Below are 18,704 nucleotides of genomic sequence, written 5' to 3'. Positions count from 1 at the left end.
CCCAAGGAACTTACTTGAAGACAGAGTTGTCTGGATAGTTGGTGTAACCCACAGCATTGGCCCCTCTCAGCAGCATCTGGAAGGGGATGTTGGGGATGAGCTCGCGCAACTCTTGGAGGCGGCGCCAGGGGCATTCGTAGAGGAAGCGCATGGCCACGTCAAAGGTGGCACCTGAGGATGGTAGACAGGAGGAGGAGGCAGAGGGAGGAGAGCATCAGTGCAATGTTGCAAGAACATAAGAAGGGCTAGCTGGATCAGGCCAATGGCCCATGCAGTCCAACATCCTATTCTCACAGTGGCCAACCAGTTGCCTCTTCTGGGAAGCCAGAAAACAGAACCCTGGCACATGAGCAATTCTCCCTTCCTGGGGTTTCCAGTAAATTGTATTTGGAAGCATTGATGCCTCTGGCTGTGGAGGTGGAACACAACCATTGTGTCTGGTAGCCATGTCTGGAGGAGCTTTTAATTGGGGGCTCAAGATTTGAACCCTCTTCCTCCCCAGGCTCATTTGGAAAGCCTCAAGGGCTCAGCTTCTACAAAATGGTAATAATTAGGAAGAGAACGGACATGAGAATGTACTGAACTCAAAAATTAAGGCATACCAGAGGACACACAAATCAAGATTTATTTTCAGCTGTGCGGTAAAAATTCATGTACTAATGATGAAGTGTTCAAAGGCCTCCTGTGAAATATGCCACAATTTGGATTGCTTAGCTTTATGTAAGAATATCATGTGACCTTGAGGACGATGTTCTGATATTTATAAGCAAAATAAATCGTTTTCAAAATGTTACTACCTCCAACACTTGTCATAATAACATTTTTTCCCAGGGAATGCGAATGAAACAAGCCAAATTTGAGTGTGTTCATGTTTCACTTTAGTTCTCATTCAGTTCTCTTCTTTCGCTTTGTGTTTTTTTTGTTTGTTCTTGTGTGTTATTGCAGTGCAAGTTCATGTTTAAATCAATAAAAATATTTTTTTTTAAACAGAAGAGATGGAAGAGCATGTGCCCAGTGTGGCTCCCTTAATACTAAATAACCGAAGACGATCTGGAATTGCCTGCTGCTGAGGGTAGCATTCGCCCGAAGAATATAGGAAAAGCCTGGCTGCTGGATCAGGCCAAAGGCCCATCTCGTCTGGCATCCTGATCCCACAGCGGCCAACCAGATGCCCCAATGGGAAGCCCGCAAGCAGGACCCGAGTGCGAGAGCATGGCTCTCCCTATCTGTGATTCCCAGCAACTAGCATTCAGAGCCATCCTGCGACTGACTCTGGGGGGAAGCACAGCTGTTGGGCCCCTCTAGCTGGCCCAGGAGACCTCTCACCTCCCCAGTTCTCCATGCTAAAGAGGTTGTTGAAGTTGTGCGCCACGAAGGGTGAGATCTTCTTCAAGTCATGGGTGCGGACTCGGGTGGCCAGAAGCGACTGGTGAGCATCCCTGAAGGTCGTGTCCATCAGGAGCAAGCCCCGGTGTTGGCGAATGGCCTTGGCAAACCCGGAAGGGCCCTCGCGGAGAAGGACGTCTCGGAAACCAGTGGGGGGCTGACCTGTTATGGAAAGACAGGGAGTGGAGGGGTGAACACAGGGGAAAAACGGAATCAGAGGACTTTGTGGAAATAGCTCGACTGGCCACTGTTGGGAAGAGATTTTCCCAATCCAGTGCCCTCCACTTAGTTTGGATTCCAATTCCCATCAGTCCCAGCAGCATGGCCATCTTGAACTGGTATTGGGGGGGAAGCCTTTTAATTGTGTAGACTCTCTCTCTCTCTGTGTGTGTGTGTGTGTGTGTGTGTGTGTGAGAGAGAGAGAGAGAGAGAGAGAGAGAGAGCAAGAGAGGGACAGACAGAGATTTTCCTAGAGATTGAAAATCTCCCCAGTTCCAGGAAACTCCCTCACTAATTGGGAGGGGAGGGCAGAAGAAGCTAAAACACTCCTGCCCCACTTACGGTACTTACTTTTCCCTCACAGAAACTCAAGGCAGCAAATGTGGTTGCAGTGTGGCTGTGAAGGCCTCGAATGCTCACCACGAAAGAACGTAAAATGAGATTGCTGGATTAGACCAATGGCATATCTAGTCCTAGATTCTGTTCTCACAGGGGCCAACGAGGTGTCTAAACTGGAAGCCGACAAGCAGGACCTGAGTGCGAGAGCAACCCCCCCACCCCCCGTGGCTTCCAGCAACTGGTATTCAGAAGCATTTCTGCCTCCAACTGTCATCGTGGGCATTATTGACCCACCTTACCCTCCTCTGTGAATTTGTCCCTTCCTCTTTTAAAGCCATCCAGGCTGGCGGCCCCCACTGTCTCCTGTGGGAAGGAGTTCCACAGTTTGACACACTAACCACTACACCACACTGCCTCTTGCTGGTGTTGGACCTACCTATGCTGGCTGGGACTAATGGGACATTTGATCCGAAACATCTGAAGGGCACCAGGTTGGGGAAGGCTTGCCTATGCAATGCCCCATTAGCTAACAGGCCTGTGGGCTGTGTGTGCGTCCCGCTTACAGAAGCGGTGAGGGCTACCTCTTCCAGGATCTGCAGCATCTCCTCTAAGACACACACATACACACGCCACGGATTTAACTATTGGCTCGGGGGAAATTTAATAAGATTTAAACAGCCTTATTTCATTCTCTTAATGCTTGGCTTAGGTTGGGGATTAGCCGCTGACAAAGAAAATAAACTGCTGTAATAATGATACAAGGCTGGAATCCAATATAATTAAACTGAACCTCACGTATCAATCATAAAAAAGCAGGGAGGCTTGTAAATCAGGCGGCTATTATATCTGCCTGCCCCCCCCCCCGCTCCCTCCCCGCCACCCTGCACACTTATGAAGATTTTCACGCCGGCTCGTTAGACCCATCAAATATTTAGCAGGCGTTAACGAGAAACAAGCAGATTCTCTCTTCCTCTCCCACCCGCAGATTTTCACAGGGGGTTGTTTGCATTGCATTTCAGCAAAAGGGGAACCCAGCCTGCATTGCGTGGATTAAGTCAGGTGGAGGAGAAAAAGCCGCCTCTCCTCTAGCCCTGGGCATAGATCTAAGAACATCAGAAAAGCCCTGCTGTTTGAGGCCCATGACCCATCTAGTCCAGCATCCTGTTCTCACAGTGGCTGACCCGCGAACAGGACAAGAGCTTTCTCCTGTGGTTTCCAGCAAATGGTATTTGGACGCATTGCGGCCTCAAGCTGTGGAGGCAGAGCATAGCACTGTGTCTGTGCCTTTGACAGCCCTCTCCTCTGTGAATTTGTGCAATCCTCTTTTTAAAGCCATCCAGGTTGGTGGCCATCGCTGCCTCCTGTGGCAGGGAGTTCCATAGTGAAACTCTGTGCAGACTGAAGAAGCCCTTTCCTTTATCTGTCCTGATTCTCCTAACATGGATGCCCACAAGTTCCACTGCTATGAGAAAAAAACATTTTTCTGTCCACTTTCTCCATTGATCATGTCAGCTCTTCCTTGCCTCCTTCCTAGAATAAGAAGTACCGAATGCTACAGCCTTCCATAATAGATAATCCTTGTGGTCCCTTCCAACTCTAGGATTCTGTGATAGGGGAGTTGTTCCACTCCCTTGATCATTCTGCTTGCTCTTTTCTGATCCTTTCCCAACTCTACAATAACTTTTTTGAGGTGAGGTGACCAGAATTGGACAGAGTACAATATTCTAAACACAGGTGGGACACAGATTTGTAAAATGGTGTTGTGCTATGGAGGTGAACTTCAGGTCCCTTCCAACTCTACAATGCTATGATTCTATGATTGGCACTTTAATTTCCGATTATCGTTTTAATTTTGTTATTTTCATCTCCTATTTATCCCCAGCATGGAATAAATTAGAGGAATGAGCAGGCAAAGACACACAACACCCAGGAAATAGCCCAAACCAGCCCACTCCACACCTTTGCCCTACAAGTTCCCTGCATTGGTGGCGACAGCTCCCTCTGCTGACCATGAACGAAATAACCACCCGGTCAATGCCAGCGCTTGAGAGCTGCTCAGTTAAATGTAATGAACTGAGTGAAGCCACAATCCACAGGAGGGAAACCTCTTTCAGCCTGAGCGCGGCTTGATCTTTTGCACAGCCTTCTGAGGGCCACATGCAGGTGGTGGGCAGAGCCAGAGGCAAAAGCAGCTGGGGCTGCAGAGGTGATTCTATACAGTAGGCCAGGTGAAAGCCTCATTCCAAAGAAATTGAACTGTGGGCCCGTGCTGGCACCCCTGGGGTCTCTTACCACTTGGGAGACAAGATAACACACCCCTCAAAACACAAGTGGAATAGTTACGGGTGTGACTAGGGTCATACCTTAGCTCCCAACTGCCTTGCGAGTCAAACGTTTTGGTTCCTGAACGCCGCAAACCTGGAAGTGATTGTTTCAGTTTGCGAACGTTCTTTGGAACCCGAACGTCCAACGCGGCTTTCAATTGGCTGCAGGAGCTTCCTGCAACTGATCAGAAGCCGCACCTTGGTTTCCAAATGTTTTGGAAGTCGAATGGACTTCCGGAATAGATTCTGTTCAACTTTTAAGGTACAACTGTATTTGGGAATACACCTTTGGCATTGCAAAGTAGGTGAACGAGAAATTCCCCAGTTTCCTTATTTCACGCTGCTCTGCCCTGGTCAGGTTGTCTCACCTCTGCCATGAACTCGCCGGGGGTGTTTCCAGTCTGGGGGCTTAATGCTGCAATCCAGTAGTATTGCAGTGGGCTGGACTAGATAATCCTCAGGGTCCCTTCCAACTTTGCAGTTCTATGATTCTAGGATTGTAAATGGGTCATAGGCGTGTATGTGTGTGGGTTTTTTAAATAAAAATAAATAAATATCAGATTTTCCTTGGAATGTAAAAACAGTCTGGCCTTTGGATGTCAACAATGGCCAAGGTGCAAAAAGGGTCCTTCATCTTATTATCACCCATGCCACAATAAACACCCAAACAGAAGCACCCTAGATGTCATTAGGCTCTCCCTGGCTTAGAACCCTTATCTACAATACACTGACCTAGTAGCTTTCAGGACGACTGTGTTAAGGTATGCAAAATGCCCTGAATACTCTGAAATTGCTATATAATGTGAAGTATTAGCATTTTCTATCTGCGGATAATAAACAGGATCCAACCACTCAAGCAGAGGGTGCCAGGCGCTCCTTACTCCATGGTTAAACAGAATTATGCACATCGATGCAAATTAGCTTCATCTGCATAATTCATTTAGAATGCAGGCTTTTCTCTGGGCGTGGGATGGAACAGCACATCACCAGGTACTATTCCAGTTCACAGAAGCTGCTTGGTAATTTTTTTTAAAGACAGCCACATCTATTACTTCAGCTGTGGAGCACACAGTTAATATGTGCCTTCTCTCTTCCACCACCACCATGCTTTACAAGTGCTGTTACATCTCTAATAATTGGGCAAAACACACAAACAAACACACACACATAGATGCCCAAAGTTTGTCAACTCTGAGCATGTGTAGTTTTGCATTCCAAAACTCACTCAATCATAGCACCGTGGCGATTACAGGAGTGGATTGGGATTTGCTTCTGCTGTCCCAACACTTAAAACACCTTTGTCTGGGAATGATAAGCACCATTTTGTTGTAAAATAGAAAAAGGACACTGAGCGATATCTAATGTCATACTCCGCAGGGACCTGTTGAAATCAATGGACTTGATTTCAGTGTGTCTGCTCTGAGTATGACTTAGTTGAGGGGTGGTGAACTGGATCTGGACAGTGAGCCTGACTGTTATCTCCCTCACCGCAGCCCAGGTTTGACAGGTGGGCGGGGCTGGCCACCTGTTATTCACGTCACATGATGCCAGCTGATTGTTTTTTGCCTGCATCGCTTGAAACCGATCCAGGTGGGGAGAAGGACAGCCTGCAAAGCACCAATGGTCTGCTGCTTGCTGGGTCTTGAGAAGGGCTTCCCAAGACCCAATGACCAGCTGATTGTCACCACTTGTGGACCGCTGCGCATGGGGCTTTGTTTGTCTCAAACACTAACTGGACCACGTGGAGCTTGAGGGGTAGAAGGACATGGAGTTCCAACGAGGGGGTGGGATCCAGTGGTCAGTGGCTTGGTCACTCACTGGCACAGTCCCTCCTTGGACCCCTCAGCCCATCATCCCAACCTGATTTGGCCAGAAGGAATTCCAAAGAGCTCTTGCTGCTGTGTTCTGGTGTTCCTTCCCTGCATGGGGCTTTAAACGAGAGGTTGAGGAGTCCTCCTTTCGTTCCTCTTTTAATGTTCCCAATGCTGGATTCATAGCAAGGGAAAGCGTGCACATAAAATGCAAGTATTAGTGAAAGTATCATAAAAATGCATTATATTAGGGGAAATTGCTTGCAAAGGTGTGGGTGTTAGGGGGAATGCACAGGAAAATGCTGACACATTTTCATGTGGTGATGATGATAATTTTTAGTTGAAAGAACAGGCGAGTAAGAGGCAACATGATTGAAGCTTATAAAATGATGCCTGGCATGGAGAAAGTGGATAGAGAAAACTTTTTCTAGGACTCATGGACAGGCTCTTACGTTAATGATAATGATAATGATAATAATTTGTAGCCTACCTTTTTCTCCTAGGAGCTCAAGGTGGTGATTTTCCCTGTCCTCATTTAATCCTCACAACAACCCTGTCAGGCAGGCAGGTGACTGGCCCAAGCTTATCCAGTGAGCTTCACAGCCAAGCGGGAATTTGAACCCTGGTCTTTTCCAGGTCCTTGTCTGACAATCTAACCCAGGGGTCCCCAAACTAAGGCCTGAGGGACTTGTTTATCTGGCCTATGGTGACCCCCGCTGCCACTGCCCGCTCTTACCGGCGCTGCGCTGCGAGGCTGCCCACTTCCGGGTTGGAAGAGCACCAGAAGGAGGCCTGTGCACATGCACACAAGCTATTTCCGGTGCTCCTGACCCGGAAGTGCGCCAGAAATAGCGTGTGTGCACACGAATGGGCACGTGCTCCCTGCCCTCCGGCCCAGCGCGCGATCGATGCTGGAGACACCGGCCCGAGGCGCGGTAAGTTTGCTGACCCCTGATCTAACCACTACGCTACACGGATGCTGCAAACTGATGCAAAGATGTGGAAAACTGAACAGGAAAATTTGAAAGTGGGAGGAACCAAAATTGACAGATTTGTCCCTCTGTGGTGAGGGGCAAGTTCAAACCATCAGAGAAGCGCTGGCTGATGGATTATGAAACCTCCATGAAGAAACTGTGACCACTTATGCTTCAGCATGTTCCCAATCCTGGTATTTAAAGCCGCGTACACAATACTAAGCTAGATGGACCAATGGTCTGATTCAGTATAAGGCATTTCTTATTTTCTTATGCCAGGTTGGTGCAAGGGCTCCTAGGATTGCACTTGCAAAGGCTTGCGGGATTGCTAGGCACTGTTTACGATGCCATTTTTGTGCTTTTTAAGGGCCATTTTTGCTCTGTTTCGTACCACTTCTGAGTTCATGGTGATGCACGGGGTTGTGCTCGTGTGTGCCTTGAACGCGCATAAATGGGGAGTTGCCTGTACTGCAGGCCACCAAGACTCCAAATCGCAAGGCCTTGGAAAGGGAAAGCCTGTGTGCAGCCTTCTCTGAAATGCATCCAGCTCATGGGCCCTGGTGCAACTCCAAGAGACAGAAGAGCCTTAAATTATGCATCATGTCATGTGGCACATGCCGCCTCTGCTTCTCCCCCTGCCCCCGTTCATGACACATTTTCCAGATGGCCCCCAACAGCCACCCAACGCGTTACCCTTTAGATCCGTTCTGATGCCTTGGCAAAAGTTGCGCTAAAGCCCTTGGCTATGCGGTGGAAAGGGCTGAGATCCAGAGGCATCTGGCCCAGATTTGTCAGGAGGATGGTGTATCCCCCACTTCCACCCACCTCAAAAAAGCCCAGTCATGGGTGCCAACTCTCTCCCAGGAATCCTACCATCAGGGATGCCATCAGTCAGAGCAGCAATTTGTCTCCCACCTCAGCCAGAGAGAGCAGAGTGAAGTGAACAAAATGGACAGAGAATTCCGCCCCCCCCCCACTCGCAGCAACCCCAGTTCTTGCTGTGAGATGCAGGCTGGGACATTTGGTCCTGGGAACCCAGCACTTTTCGCTCCAGGAAGGAATGAATTCCACTGTGGAGGATTCCCTGGATCAGACAAAGGCCCACCTAGTCCAGGATCCTGTTCTCACAATGGCCAACCAGAAGCCTGTAGGAAACTGGCAAGAAGGACTCAAACGCCCCCCTCTTCTGCAGTTTCCAGCAACTGGTATTCATAGTCATTTACACCCTCCAACTATGGAGGCAGAGCATAGCCATCATGTCTTTTTATTCTGGGTTAGAACCACTCCACCCCATCACGACTAAATTGGGCCATTTCCTGATCCAGATCACTCTCAATACTCTCCAAGTGGCTAACAGCCTCACTGAATGAAAAAGAGACAATGCAAGTATTTTTGTCTCCCCATCTCTCCAGGATCACTAAGAGCAGCCCTGGGGAGGTAATGTCAGAGGGGTGAAACAGGCTTTCCCACAGCATCCTGGCCCAAAGCCAGTATCCTGCCCCACGGCAGTGGCTTTTAAACTTATTCTTTTTTTAAAAAAAAGATAGAAAACGTTAGAAAAGCTTCAGAAAAGGGCAACCAAAATGATCAGGGGGATGGAGCAACTTGTCTATGAGGAAAGGTTGTTGTGCTTGGGACTTTGTAGCTTAAAGGCAAGTAAGAGATAATGAGATAGGAGTTTTACTAATTAGGCATGGCATGAAGAAAGGGGATAGAGAAATTTCTTTCTCTCTCAAACTCATGGACATCCAGTGCTGGAAGATTCGGGGCAGATTTTTTAAAAAATGACTTCTTCAAGCAGCACATTGTTAACTATGGAACTCTCTCCCACAGGAGGCAGTGATGGCCACCAAGTTGGATGGCTTTAAAAGAGGGCTGGACTAATTCATGGAGGAGGGGGCTATCAATGGCTACCATCTGCTGGAAGCCACCAGAGGTGAGAGTGCTGAGGCCCTGCTTGTAGGCTTCCCATAATGCGCCCATGTGAGAACAGGATGCTGGACTGGATGAGGCATTGGCCTGATCCAACAGGCTCTTCTCATGTTCTTATGGCCTCTGACTTCTGTTGACCTTCTGTCTAGTTCATCTCCAATTCACCTCTGGCTTTACTAACTGAATGAACTACCACGTTTCTCTTTTCTTCCACCTCTGTGCCTCATAAGGGATCTGAATAATGGCTGCCTGGTCTCTTCCCATGGGAGGGAGGTCTTGGGCCCCTTTCTTCCCAGTGTACCTTTTTGGAACCAGACCTGGCCTAACTCAATTATGGACTGGAAGTGACAATGCGTGGGCAGGAGTTCCCCCATTGGATGTTTATATGGGTTAACTGTAAAGCAGCCACGAGGGGCTTCCCATTCTGACTGGCTTGTTTTTCCTTTAGAGGAAATCTATCCATTGCTGGAAACCGCAGGAGGGGAGAGGGCTCTTGTGCTCGAGATCTGCTTTTGAGATCCCCATAGTCATCTGGTTGGTCACTGTGGGAACAGGATGCCTTGATCCCACAGCCTCTTTTTATGCTCTCAGACAAAGCGGTTGCATTTGGACACATCTGAAGGTTTGTAGAGCTCTGTATGAGGATTAAATTGCAAGCTTTCCAATCTAGGCTAGCTGCCTCTCGTTCCTCCTACACTGTGCTCACCTAGATTGGTACCAACCAAACGTCAAATTTCAATTTGTCTCTGCCTGCAGGGTTCTCTGAGATGCCCTCTTTTAAATAGGAAGAGCGTATAGCTGGAAAATTGTGGGGGTGGGAGTGGGGTGGGACAGAGGAGAAAGAGGGTCCCAGGACTATGATACAGAAATTACTGTGCAATTTGATTTTCCACATGGGAAGAATGAAGCCGGTGAAGATTGTTGCCTATGGGGCTATTTCACCTGTATGGAAAGCAAGACTGGGTCTGGCATCTGAAATACACACAGAGAAAAACTACGGTAACATGATTCTCAGATGTTGCATGCTCCCCAATAGGGGAAGAGGTCAGAGGGTGAAAAAAATTCCTTGTACGTCTGGAAATTGATGAGAAAAAAGTGTTCCAAAGGTCTAGCCTCTTATTTTAGGGGTGGCACACTGCCTGCCTGCCTCTTCCCGTCAGATCCCCAAACTCACCCAGAGGAACAGAAGGGATAACTGGGTCAATAGGCGAAGGCCTGGCATTCACTGGGATGGGTGTGATGGGTCCGTTCACCATGACATGGCCTGGGAAGAAAAAGCTGCGTTAGACTTTAAGATAAAGACAGGGACTGGCAGAAACTGCTCACAGCAACATCCTGCAGAAGCCATGCTGGCTCTGCTTCAGTGTAGCTTGTTCTTCTATATGCTCAGTTATTTTATCTTTAAGCCACAGGACAAGGTAAAGGCTGGTTCAGCTCCAGAAACTATCCTGAAACCCTTGGAATGTGTGAAGCAAGGGAGGACAGCGTGCCTCTAAGCACCCACAGAGAGCCCTCCCCTCATCACAGCCTCTTATCAAATGCCACAGAAATGCTTCCAGGTCAGAGGTTATGGTTTCCCGTTAGTGTGAATGTCCATCTCCCTTTCCAAGAATTAACCATGAGGTGATTCAGACTATGCCAACCTGATTTCACTCTCCTCCTGGATAAAATTGGAATTGAGCTCCCACATGATGAGGTCCTCCACTTGCCTCCTTCTCCCACCCCCACATACCCAGGTAGTGGAGCAGTTTCTGGGCTCGATTCTGGCCAGGTCGCAAATTGAAAAGGTCGGGGTTCTCATCGATGAACTGGGTGTCCACGGTGCCACGGAGAAACTGGTCATTGCCAAGCACATTCTGTAGGAAAGGGATGTTGGTCTGAAAGGAAAAGGGAGATGAGAGGGAGGTCTAAGAGGCACACATCAGGGGTTTTTTTTGAGGGGGGGCGGGCAGGTTAGACACTACTATCAGTCAGCATTAAGCTTTCCAGATCTGTGCAACAACTGCCGTTCCTCCACCAGCTGTCACCTGGCAGCAGCCATCGTGTCAGGCTACAGCCGAGGGAGGAAGAGAAAGGAAGCAGGGCCAGTCCATTGGCTCAGCTGGAGAAAAAAAACCCACTTCCACCAGGCTCCTCCCCCTTCAGCTGTCACCTGACAACTGCTGGTCATTCCATTGGGCTGTAGCAGAGGGAGGAAGGGAAGCAGGGTCACACCATTGGATCAGATGAGAGACCAGCTTTGGCCTCCTCCTCCCATTATTATTTAAAATATTTCTTAGCTGACCTTCAAGTGTGCAAAGGTGTGAACAAAGTGATTTACACAACACAAAATTACAATATGAAACCAACAAATAAGTGTAACTAACTAACTAAATAGCCTTGCAAATTTATTATGTGGGTCTCCCAAGGGGGGATCTAATGTAACCATTCTAGGAACTTGTAACAGCCCAATTATCATCCAGAAAAGCTCTGCTGGATGGCAATTTGGCGATGCCACGGCAGCAGAGAAGTAGGAGGCATCTTTGTCAACCTCTGTCTGGTCAGATTCACTGCAAGTCAGACTCATGGCACATTTCAATTGTGTAACAGCAGGTCAGAAACAACAGCAGCAACGCCAGTGAAGTCAGAAATGTAACGCCAGATGGAACAACAAAACAACGCAGGCAAAAGTTATTGGCAGATAAAAAAAATTTTGGCAGATTTTTTTAAAAAAGGAAGTTGAATGCCCTGGCATTTCCAGTTTAGCAGCGAAGGTGTCTCTGCAGAAGGCACAACAACACTGAACCCTCCATCTCTTCTGCCTCCCCTTTGAAGGCACCTGATGCAGCCTGCAATGCCCCAGAATGCTCACCAGTCCTTCAGGCATCGGGGTCCCATGCAAACAATGGCCTGAAAGCCATCAGTTTAAAATCAGCTTGCAATGGAAGACACAAGATCTACCCACCCTGGAAGAATGGCAGATGAAGGTGATAGAGTACATGGAATTGGCAGAAATGACTGGTAGAATCCGAGACCAGGGAGAAGAGGCGGTGGAAGAAGAATGGAAAAAATTTAAAGACTATCTACAGAAATACTGTAAAATTAATGAATGTTAAAGGGACGTTGGACTGAAAATAAGTGGTGTTGGTTAAAAGATTAATAAGTATATGTAAATATGGATTGACAATGGTGGAAAATATATATTTATTATAGGTTAAAATGTTGAGTAAGGATAAATGATAGAGGGTAAGGATTTGCTGAACTAAATATCTGAACTGGAATACAAAAAGGGAGGTGTGAGGAGGTCAAGAAACTAGTGAATGAAGTATAAGACATGAAATTACTAAAAAAAAAATCTGTTTTGCTTTTTGGTGTTTTTTCTTCTTTTTCTCTTTCTATTCTGTTAACTGTTTTTTATTGTGTACTGTTATGTGTTTTGTATTTTTTCATTTTTGGTAGCTTTTTTTTGGTTTTTGTATTTTATGTTTAAATTTTGAAGCTTTTGATTGTTTATGAAATTTTAATAAATATTATTATAAAAAATAAAATAAAATCAGCTTGCAAACCAATGGTATGTCAGTACAGCTGTTTCTCCCCCCCCAAAGATATTTATTAAAGTTTTTAAAATATAACAATGAAAAAAAATAAAAAGAAACAAAATACAACATAAAAACAGCTAAAAAACAAATAATTTTCCATAACATATCTTCCTTACGCTTATTTCCCCAGACCTCCTCATACCTCCCTTCTTTGTATTCCACTTCAATTTGTTAGTTCAGCAAATCATTACCATTAAGCTTTTACTCATTTATAAACCTTTTTTTCGTATCTCCTAAAGCATTACAGCTGGAAACCCCTTAGTTTCTATCCAACATCCTTCTAACATTCATTAATTTTACAATATTTCTGTAAATAGTCTTTAAATTTCTTCCAGTCTTCTTTCACCAACTCTTCTCCCTGGTCTCAGATTCTGCCAGGTGTGTCAGTACAGCTGTTTCAACTGGTGAGGAGTGTCCTCTGGGGCTTGCGCAACCTTGCAGTGGTCTTTTGCCCACAGCTGAAGTTTCTCAGAAGCCTTCCATGTGGTTAAAAAAAAAAAAGGCGACTATGGGGTTGTGGTGCTTATCTCATTTTTCAGCCCGAGGGAACCGGTGTTTGTTCACAGTCAGCTTTCCAGGTCATGTGACAAACATGACTGAACCGCTTCTGGAGCAACGGGACACTGTGACAAGTGCCAGAGCGCACGGAAATGCCGTTTACCTTCCCACTGCAGTGGTACCTATTTATCTACTTGCACTGGCATGCTTTCAAACTGCTAGGTTGGCAGGAGCTGGGACAGAGCAGCGGGAGCTTATCCTGTTGCACGGATTCGAACCGCCGACCTTCTGATTGGCAATCCCAAGAGGATCAGTGGTTTAGACCACAGCGCCACCCGCTCCCCTGCAGTCCCACGTACAACACATGACACTTGTCAAACTTGGATGTGATTATAGAATTAAAAAAACGGTGGATGGGCTATCTCAGTCTAGTGGGAGCTGCAACAAAAGGACGAAAGGCATAAGAGCATGAGAAAAGCCTCAGGCCAATGGCCCATCTAGTCCTGCATCCTGTTCTCACAGTGACCAACCAGATGCCCGAGGGCCTGAGAACAAGAGCCCTCCCTCCTCCTGTGGCTTCCAGCAACTGGTATTCAGAAGCATTTACAGTCTCTGAGCATGGATGCAGAACACAGCCATTGTTTCTAGTAGCCACTGACAGCTTTCTTCTCTATTAATTTGTCCAATCCCCTTTTACAGCCATATAGATTGGTGGCCATTATTGCTTCCTGTGGGGAGGAGTTCCATAGTTCAGCTATGCGCTTCATGAAAAAATCCTTTCTTTGATCTGTCCTGAATCTTCCAACAGCTTCTAAGAGTTCTGGTGTTAAGAAAGAGGGAGAAAACCTTTGTGCCCAGATGCCACTTGGGCACCTAAAGTAAGTGCTGCATCTACTGGCACCCCCAAACCATGAACCTGCTCCCCCCCTCAAATTTTGATGTACAGAAACAGTTAAGTCTTTTTTTAACATAGGCGATGGGACTGTTTGTCCCTCCAATTCTCAGGAGGGCAGCAGGCTGGCTTAGGAGGGGCAGACAGCTCTGTCCTCCAAAAGAACAGCTGTAGAGGAGTTGATGCCGCTCCCTCCCCCTCTGCCTTGCTATATGTGGCAGCCCTTGGAGACAGGCCCTAAACAGCAATTGGTCCTACAGGTATCAAATGTGAGCTGGTGTGACTGTGTTACACCAGGGCTGAAGCCATGGCTGATGGGGGTTGTGGTGCAAAACATCTGGAGGGCACCAAGTTGGCAATAGCTGCTTCAGAAGGAGTGCTACCCACCCCAAGATCAGACTGCCTACTACCTCCTTCTCAGACGCTAACTCACACAGACTGTGCCGAAAGGAGCTATGGAGATGCGCATTATTCCTTGTCACTAGCTTAGAAGAGATAGAACTTAACCATTCCTAGCTTATAAATCTCTTAGAAGCTGGAGTTGGCACTTCATAACTGTCCATACACTGAATAGGCAAGGGGAAATCTTATAAAATGATGCCATTTACAGTACAGACGAGAAAAGTGTGTCTGGAAAAGATCAAGCAAAGCCTCAAACAATTGTGCCTTGGCAGAGGGTAGCAGATGGAACAGAGTGGAAAATTTTATGCTAAAATTCTTCAAGCTAAGAATTCATTCTTACCTGTTTCAAGTGTGTGTGTGGACCTCCCCCAAATTTCTTGAATATCTCACATCCAGGAGCTATAACTCCCTACAACCAACCTCCTGACCCACAGATTCTTAAATGCAATCAGGGCCCCATTGCCCTCTTCTGCTGCTCTAATTGCACAGAAGGTAGCTCTATGAATGACTATCAGCCACTGGAGTTAAATGAAGCCTCCCTATATCAGCACAATATACTAGATTTGGGAGACAAACAACAGGCAGGGGAGACGTGTCTTCTGGCCTGTGTCCCAAGGAGGCAGATGACAGCATACATCTAAATAAATGAAGTCATACTGCATTTACTGTAATAAAGCATACGGCATTCATTATAATATTTTATTGTTGCGTTTTAGATGGTTTTAAAAATGGATTCCATTGCATTTCACTTTGGACATGATGAATTGATGGGAAAAGCCTATAAAAGGTTTAGCACTGCATAATCCCTTGAGAGCGTTACTTACTCGTTTTTGGGCTAATCAGAATTAAATTCCTACAAATGTGGCCAGAAAGACATCAGTGCTGTGAGGAGACGTGTTCCGGTGGTGGGGTGTCATTCCAAATGCGAGGGGGCATCACAGAGAAAAGTTATCTCTGAAACAGCTCTGAGAATTGCGAGCCTTGCAATTCAAATTATAAATGGAATAAGCAAAATAACTTAAAAGCTTTATGCTTTGCAGATGAGGAGGAATAAAATATTGGAATGGCAACTAGTGCAGCTATATTTCTGCTCCTTGGTTAATTGGCACAGAGTATGTGAGTGGGAATTGGATACTTCTGACTACATAACAATTGATTTTAATTCAAAGGGCAATCCATAGATTTAAGCACACACGCACGCACACCAGAGGAATCTTGCATGCTTGAGTTCAGATGCGGGTACGTTGGATCTGATGCGTATCTGATTGCATCTGATGGATGCCTGCAGTTCCTAAAAGCAGGGATATCCTAGAAACTTGGCGGAATTCCCACTGACATCTGAGATCATTGGAAGAAAAAGCAGGAAAGTCTGCAGAAATGAAATGATTGGATACACACACACACACACACACACACACACACACACACACACACACAAACAAATATTCTTTTTGCAGTATGGACAGCCTTTTCCAGAAGGGGGCAGCACTTATTCCTTATTATCTGATCAGAAACTGTCCGCATTGCTAGAGATTCCTGGAGAGCTTCAGTTCTCAAGCATCTCTGCTCAATTCTTTGCATCCTACGTCTCTCTCTGGGGATTAACAAAGGACTCTGTTCTCTCCCTCACCAGCAGACTTTTCTCCAAGGTGGTCAATCAACAAAATGATTTTTAGCTGATGGATCTGGGTTTTGGCCAGTTACTCAGTTAATAATCCATTTTATTTAAATTTCCCTCCACTCCTCTCCCACAATCCAAGCACAGATGCCTTTTGAGGTCTTGAAAAGAAGTGTGAGGGTGTTTATAATTCAAAAAGGGAGGGAGAAGCTGCCACTTGCAATTAGACAGCCTTCTTTCTTCAAAACCTAAACGCTATTGATTCGCACGAAACGTTTTTTCAGCAATACAAACAACGGAACAGAAGAAAAAGAAGACCAGATCGATAGATTCATAAAAGAGGAAGCAGATCTGCACAAACAAATGAGGATTTATGAGCTGTAACATGGTTGAAAGAAAATTTTGGGAGAAATAAAAATAAAAACCAGCCTGTCAAAATTATTTGATGCTCATCAGACGGAGTTGCAAATGCACAACTGCCAACAAGGTCATCGGAGACCAGGGTTCAAATCCACCACTCAGCCATGAAGCTCACTGGGCGACCCTGAGCTCAGTTGCTGCCTCTCAGCCTAACCTACCTAACTGGATTGTTGTGGGGAATAAATGACAAAGGGGAGAACCATGTACACTATGGAGTTCCTTGGAGGAAAAGATATAAATGCAGTAAAATAAATACTGGAGGCGACGACAAGCGGGTAATGGTGATTAAAGCCCAATGTCAATGTTTTTCTTCCTGGACACAGCAATGCAGGATAAAGAGAGGCTGAAATACAGACAAATGCCCTTAACTCACAGCTCAATTAAAATGAGGGTTGTGCTGGCTGGGGCTGCTGGGAATTGAGGACCAAGGCACCCAATTGGGGAAGGCTGAAGCAAAGATTGAAAAACCCTGGAATTTTTGGATTTATCTACCTTAACCACTAGTCAACACTCCCTCAGATTCCGCCCTCCTTTCCCCTAAGAATCCAGTTGTCAGGGCTTAACCTGAGGTCTCTCCTCAGAGGGAGGAGCAGGACCCTCCGGCAGATCCCCACAGGGTCATCGATCCCCAAGGGGCCAACCGATGATCCAGATCTCTCTGCTTGAAGACCAGCTCCAGTATCACGGGATCCTGGCTGGCTCTCAGATCCCCTCTCCACAAAAAAACTCCTACCCCAGAGCAGAGGGAATGGTGAGTCAGGCAGAAAGGTGAAGGTTGACTACTCAAGAAGAGGGGAAAGTACACGGAAGCATCATAAGAACATATGAAGAGCCTGCTAGATTAATAATAATAATAATAATAATAATAATAATAATAATAATAATAATAATAATTTTTTATTTATACCCCACCCTCCCCAGCCAAGGCCAGGCTCAAAGCGGCTGAGGCCAATGGCCCATCTCGTTCAGCTTCTCAGAGTGGCCAAAGAGATGCCCCAATGGGGAAACCCAACAGGATTTGAGCACTCTCCCCTCCTCTAGCAACTGGTATTTAGAAGCATTCCTGCCTCCAACTGATGAAGCAGAGCACAGCCATTATGGCTAGCAGCCATTGATAGTCTTCTCCTCCAGGAATTTGTCCATTCCTTTTAAAGCCATCCAAGTTGGTGGCCTGCAGGAGTGAGTTCTATAATAGCTTAACTATATGCAGCACATAGTTAAACTATGGAACTCCCTGCCACAGGAGGGAGTGATGGCCACTAACTTGGATGGTTTTGAAAGAGGATTGGGCAAATCCACGGAGGAGCTGAAGACTATCAATGGTTACTAGCCTCTTCTGGGAAGCCCTCAAGGAGGACCTGAGCACAACAGCACTCTCCTCAGTTGTGGATCCCAGTAAGTGTTGAGTGGAGGCAGAAAATAGCCATTGTGGCTGGTAGCCACTGGCAACCTCATCATCTGGCCTTCAGCCAGGGGGACTGGCAGGAGGGATGGAACAATCTCTTGCCAACTGGCTTATTCATCTGCATGGAGTTTCCAGTCACATTGTGGCGACCAGGAAAGCTGTTGTATACAGAAGAGCTGGAAAGACTTTCCTAATATCAGCAGTGATACAAAGCAGATGCACAATTCCTTGGGGTGCAAATATGGCCTTATGTTATCCAAAAGGGATTGTCGGTGAGAATGATCTGGAGGCACCCACAGATTTAATAGCACCAAAATGTTATTTCTACTTACTGGCTGAAAACACGCAAAAAAGAGTTACCAGTATTGTCAGAGGGGTTCAAAGGGACCTCAATAATGGCATGTATGGCTAAGAGCACAACCCTGCACATGCTTGCTTGGAAGTAAGTTCCATTAAGTTCAGTGGAAATAACTCCAAGTAAAATGTGTCTGAGATAGCCTCAGTGGCTATCCAAGTGGGCATGAGCTCCAAGTTCTGTCCATTCTTTATTGAGAGTAACTCCTCCACAGAAGGATTTACTTCTGAGTCACCACGCACAGGATGAAATTTTCAAGGGGTGGGGGACTTACTTTAGAAAGAAACTTTGCAAGATTGCAATTTTGTTTTGTTTTTAGCCATGTTTTGGAGTAGCAAGGTAATGTTTGCCTCTCTCTGTTTATGTGTGTACTTTAAAGGAAGAAAGAAAACAATAGGTGCAAAGATTAAAATGTGTGGGCCTCCCCTTTCCGCAGTCAAAAGCCCCCTTCCTCGGCCTAGATCTAAAAATGAGGGCCCCTTTCCACCCTGCTCCACATGGACCCCATCGCTATCCCCCACCAGTGCCCCCCCCCCGGCAATCCCGCTTCC

At 46.5% G+C, this 18,704-nt stretch overlaps 1 protein-coding gene and 1 long non-coding RNA gene across 12 annotated transcripts in view; both read right to left on the bottom strand.

Moving 5' to 3' along the window:
- Nucleotides 1-18,704, bottom strand: part of PC (pyruvate carboxylase) — a 268,658-nt gene that overhangs the window by 10,301 nt on the left and 239,653 nt on the right. For all 11 annotated transcript variants that reach the window (XM_081175517.1, XM_081175510.1, XM_081175511.1 and 8 more), the window contains 4 exons: nucleotides 10,718-10,862; nucleotides 10,160-10,249; nucleotides 1,327-1,548; nucleotides 15-171 (listed from right to left, as the gene is read on the bottom strand). In XM_081175517.1, coding sequence (XP_081031643.1) covers nucleotides 15-171; nucleotides 1,327-1,548; nucleotides 10,160-10,249; nucleotides 10,718-10,862 — 614 coding nt within the window. The remainder of the gene's footprint in view (nucleotides 1-14; nucleotides 172-1,326; nucleotides 1,549-10,159; nucleotides 10,250-10,717; nucleotides 10,863-18,704) is intronic.
- The window catches only part of LOC308576354, a 251,618-nt gene that overhangs the window by 47,111 nt on the left and 185,803 nt on the right, over nucleotides 1-18,704 (bottom strand). The window lies entirely within an intron of this gene.

This window comes from Podarcis bocagei (genome assembly GCF_964188305.1).
Source record: "Podarcis bocagei genome assembly, chromosome: 16".
NCBI classification, from domain to species: Eukaryota; Metazoa; Chordata; class Lepidosauria; order Squamata; family Lacertidae; genus Podarcis; species Podarcis bocagei.
This window is presented reverse-complemented; position numbering and strand designations above follow the sequence as displayed.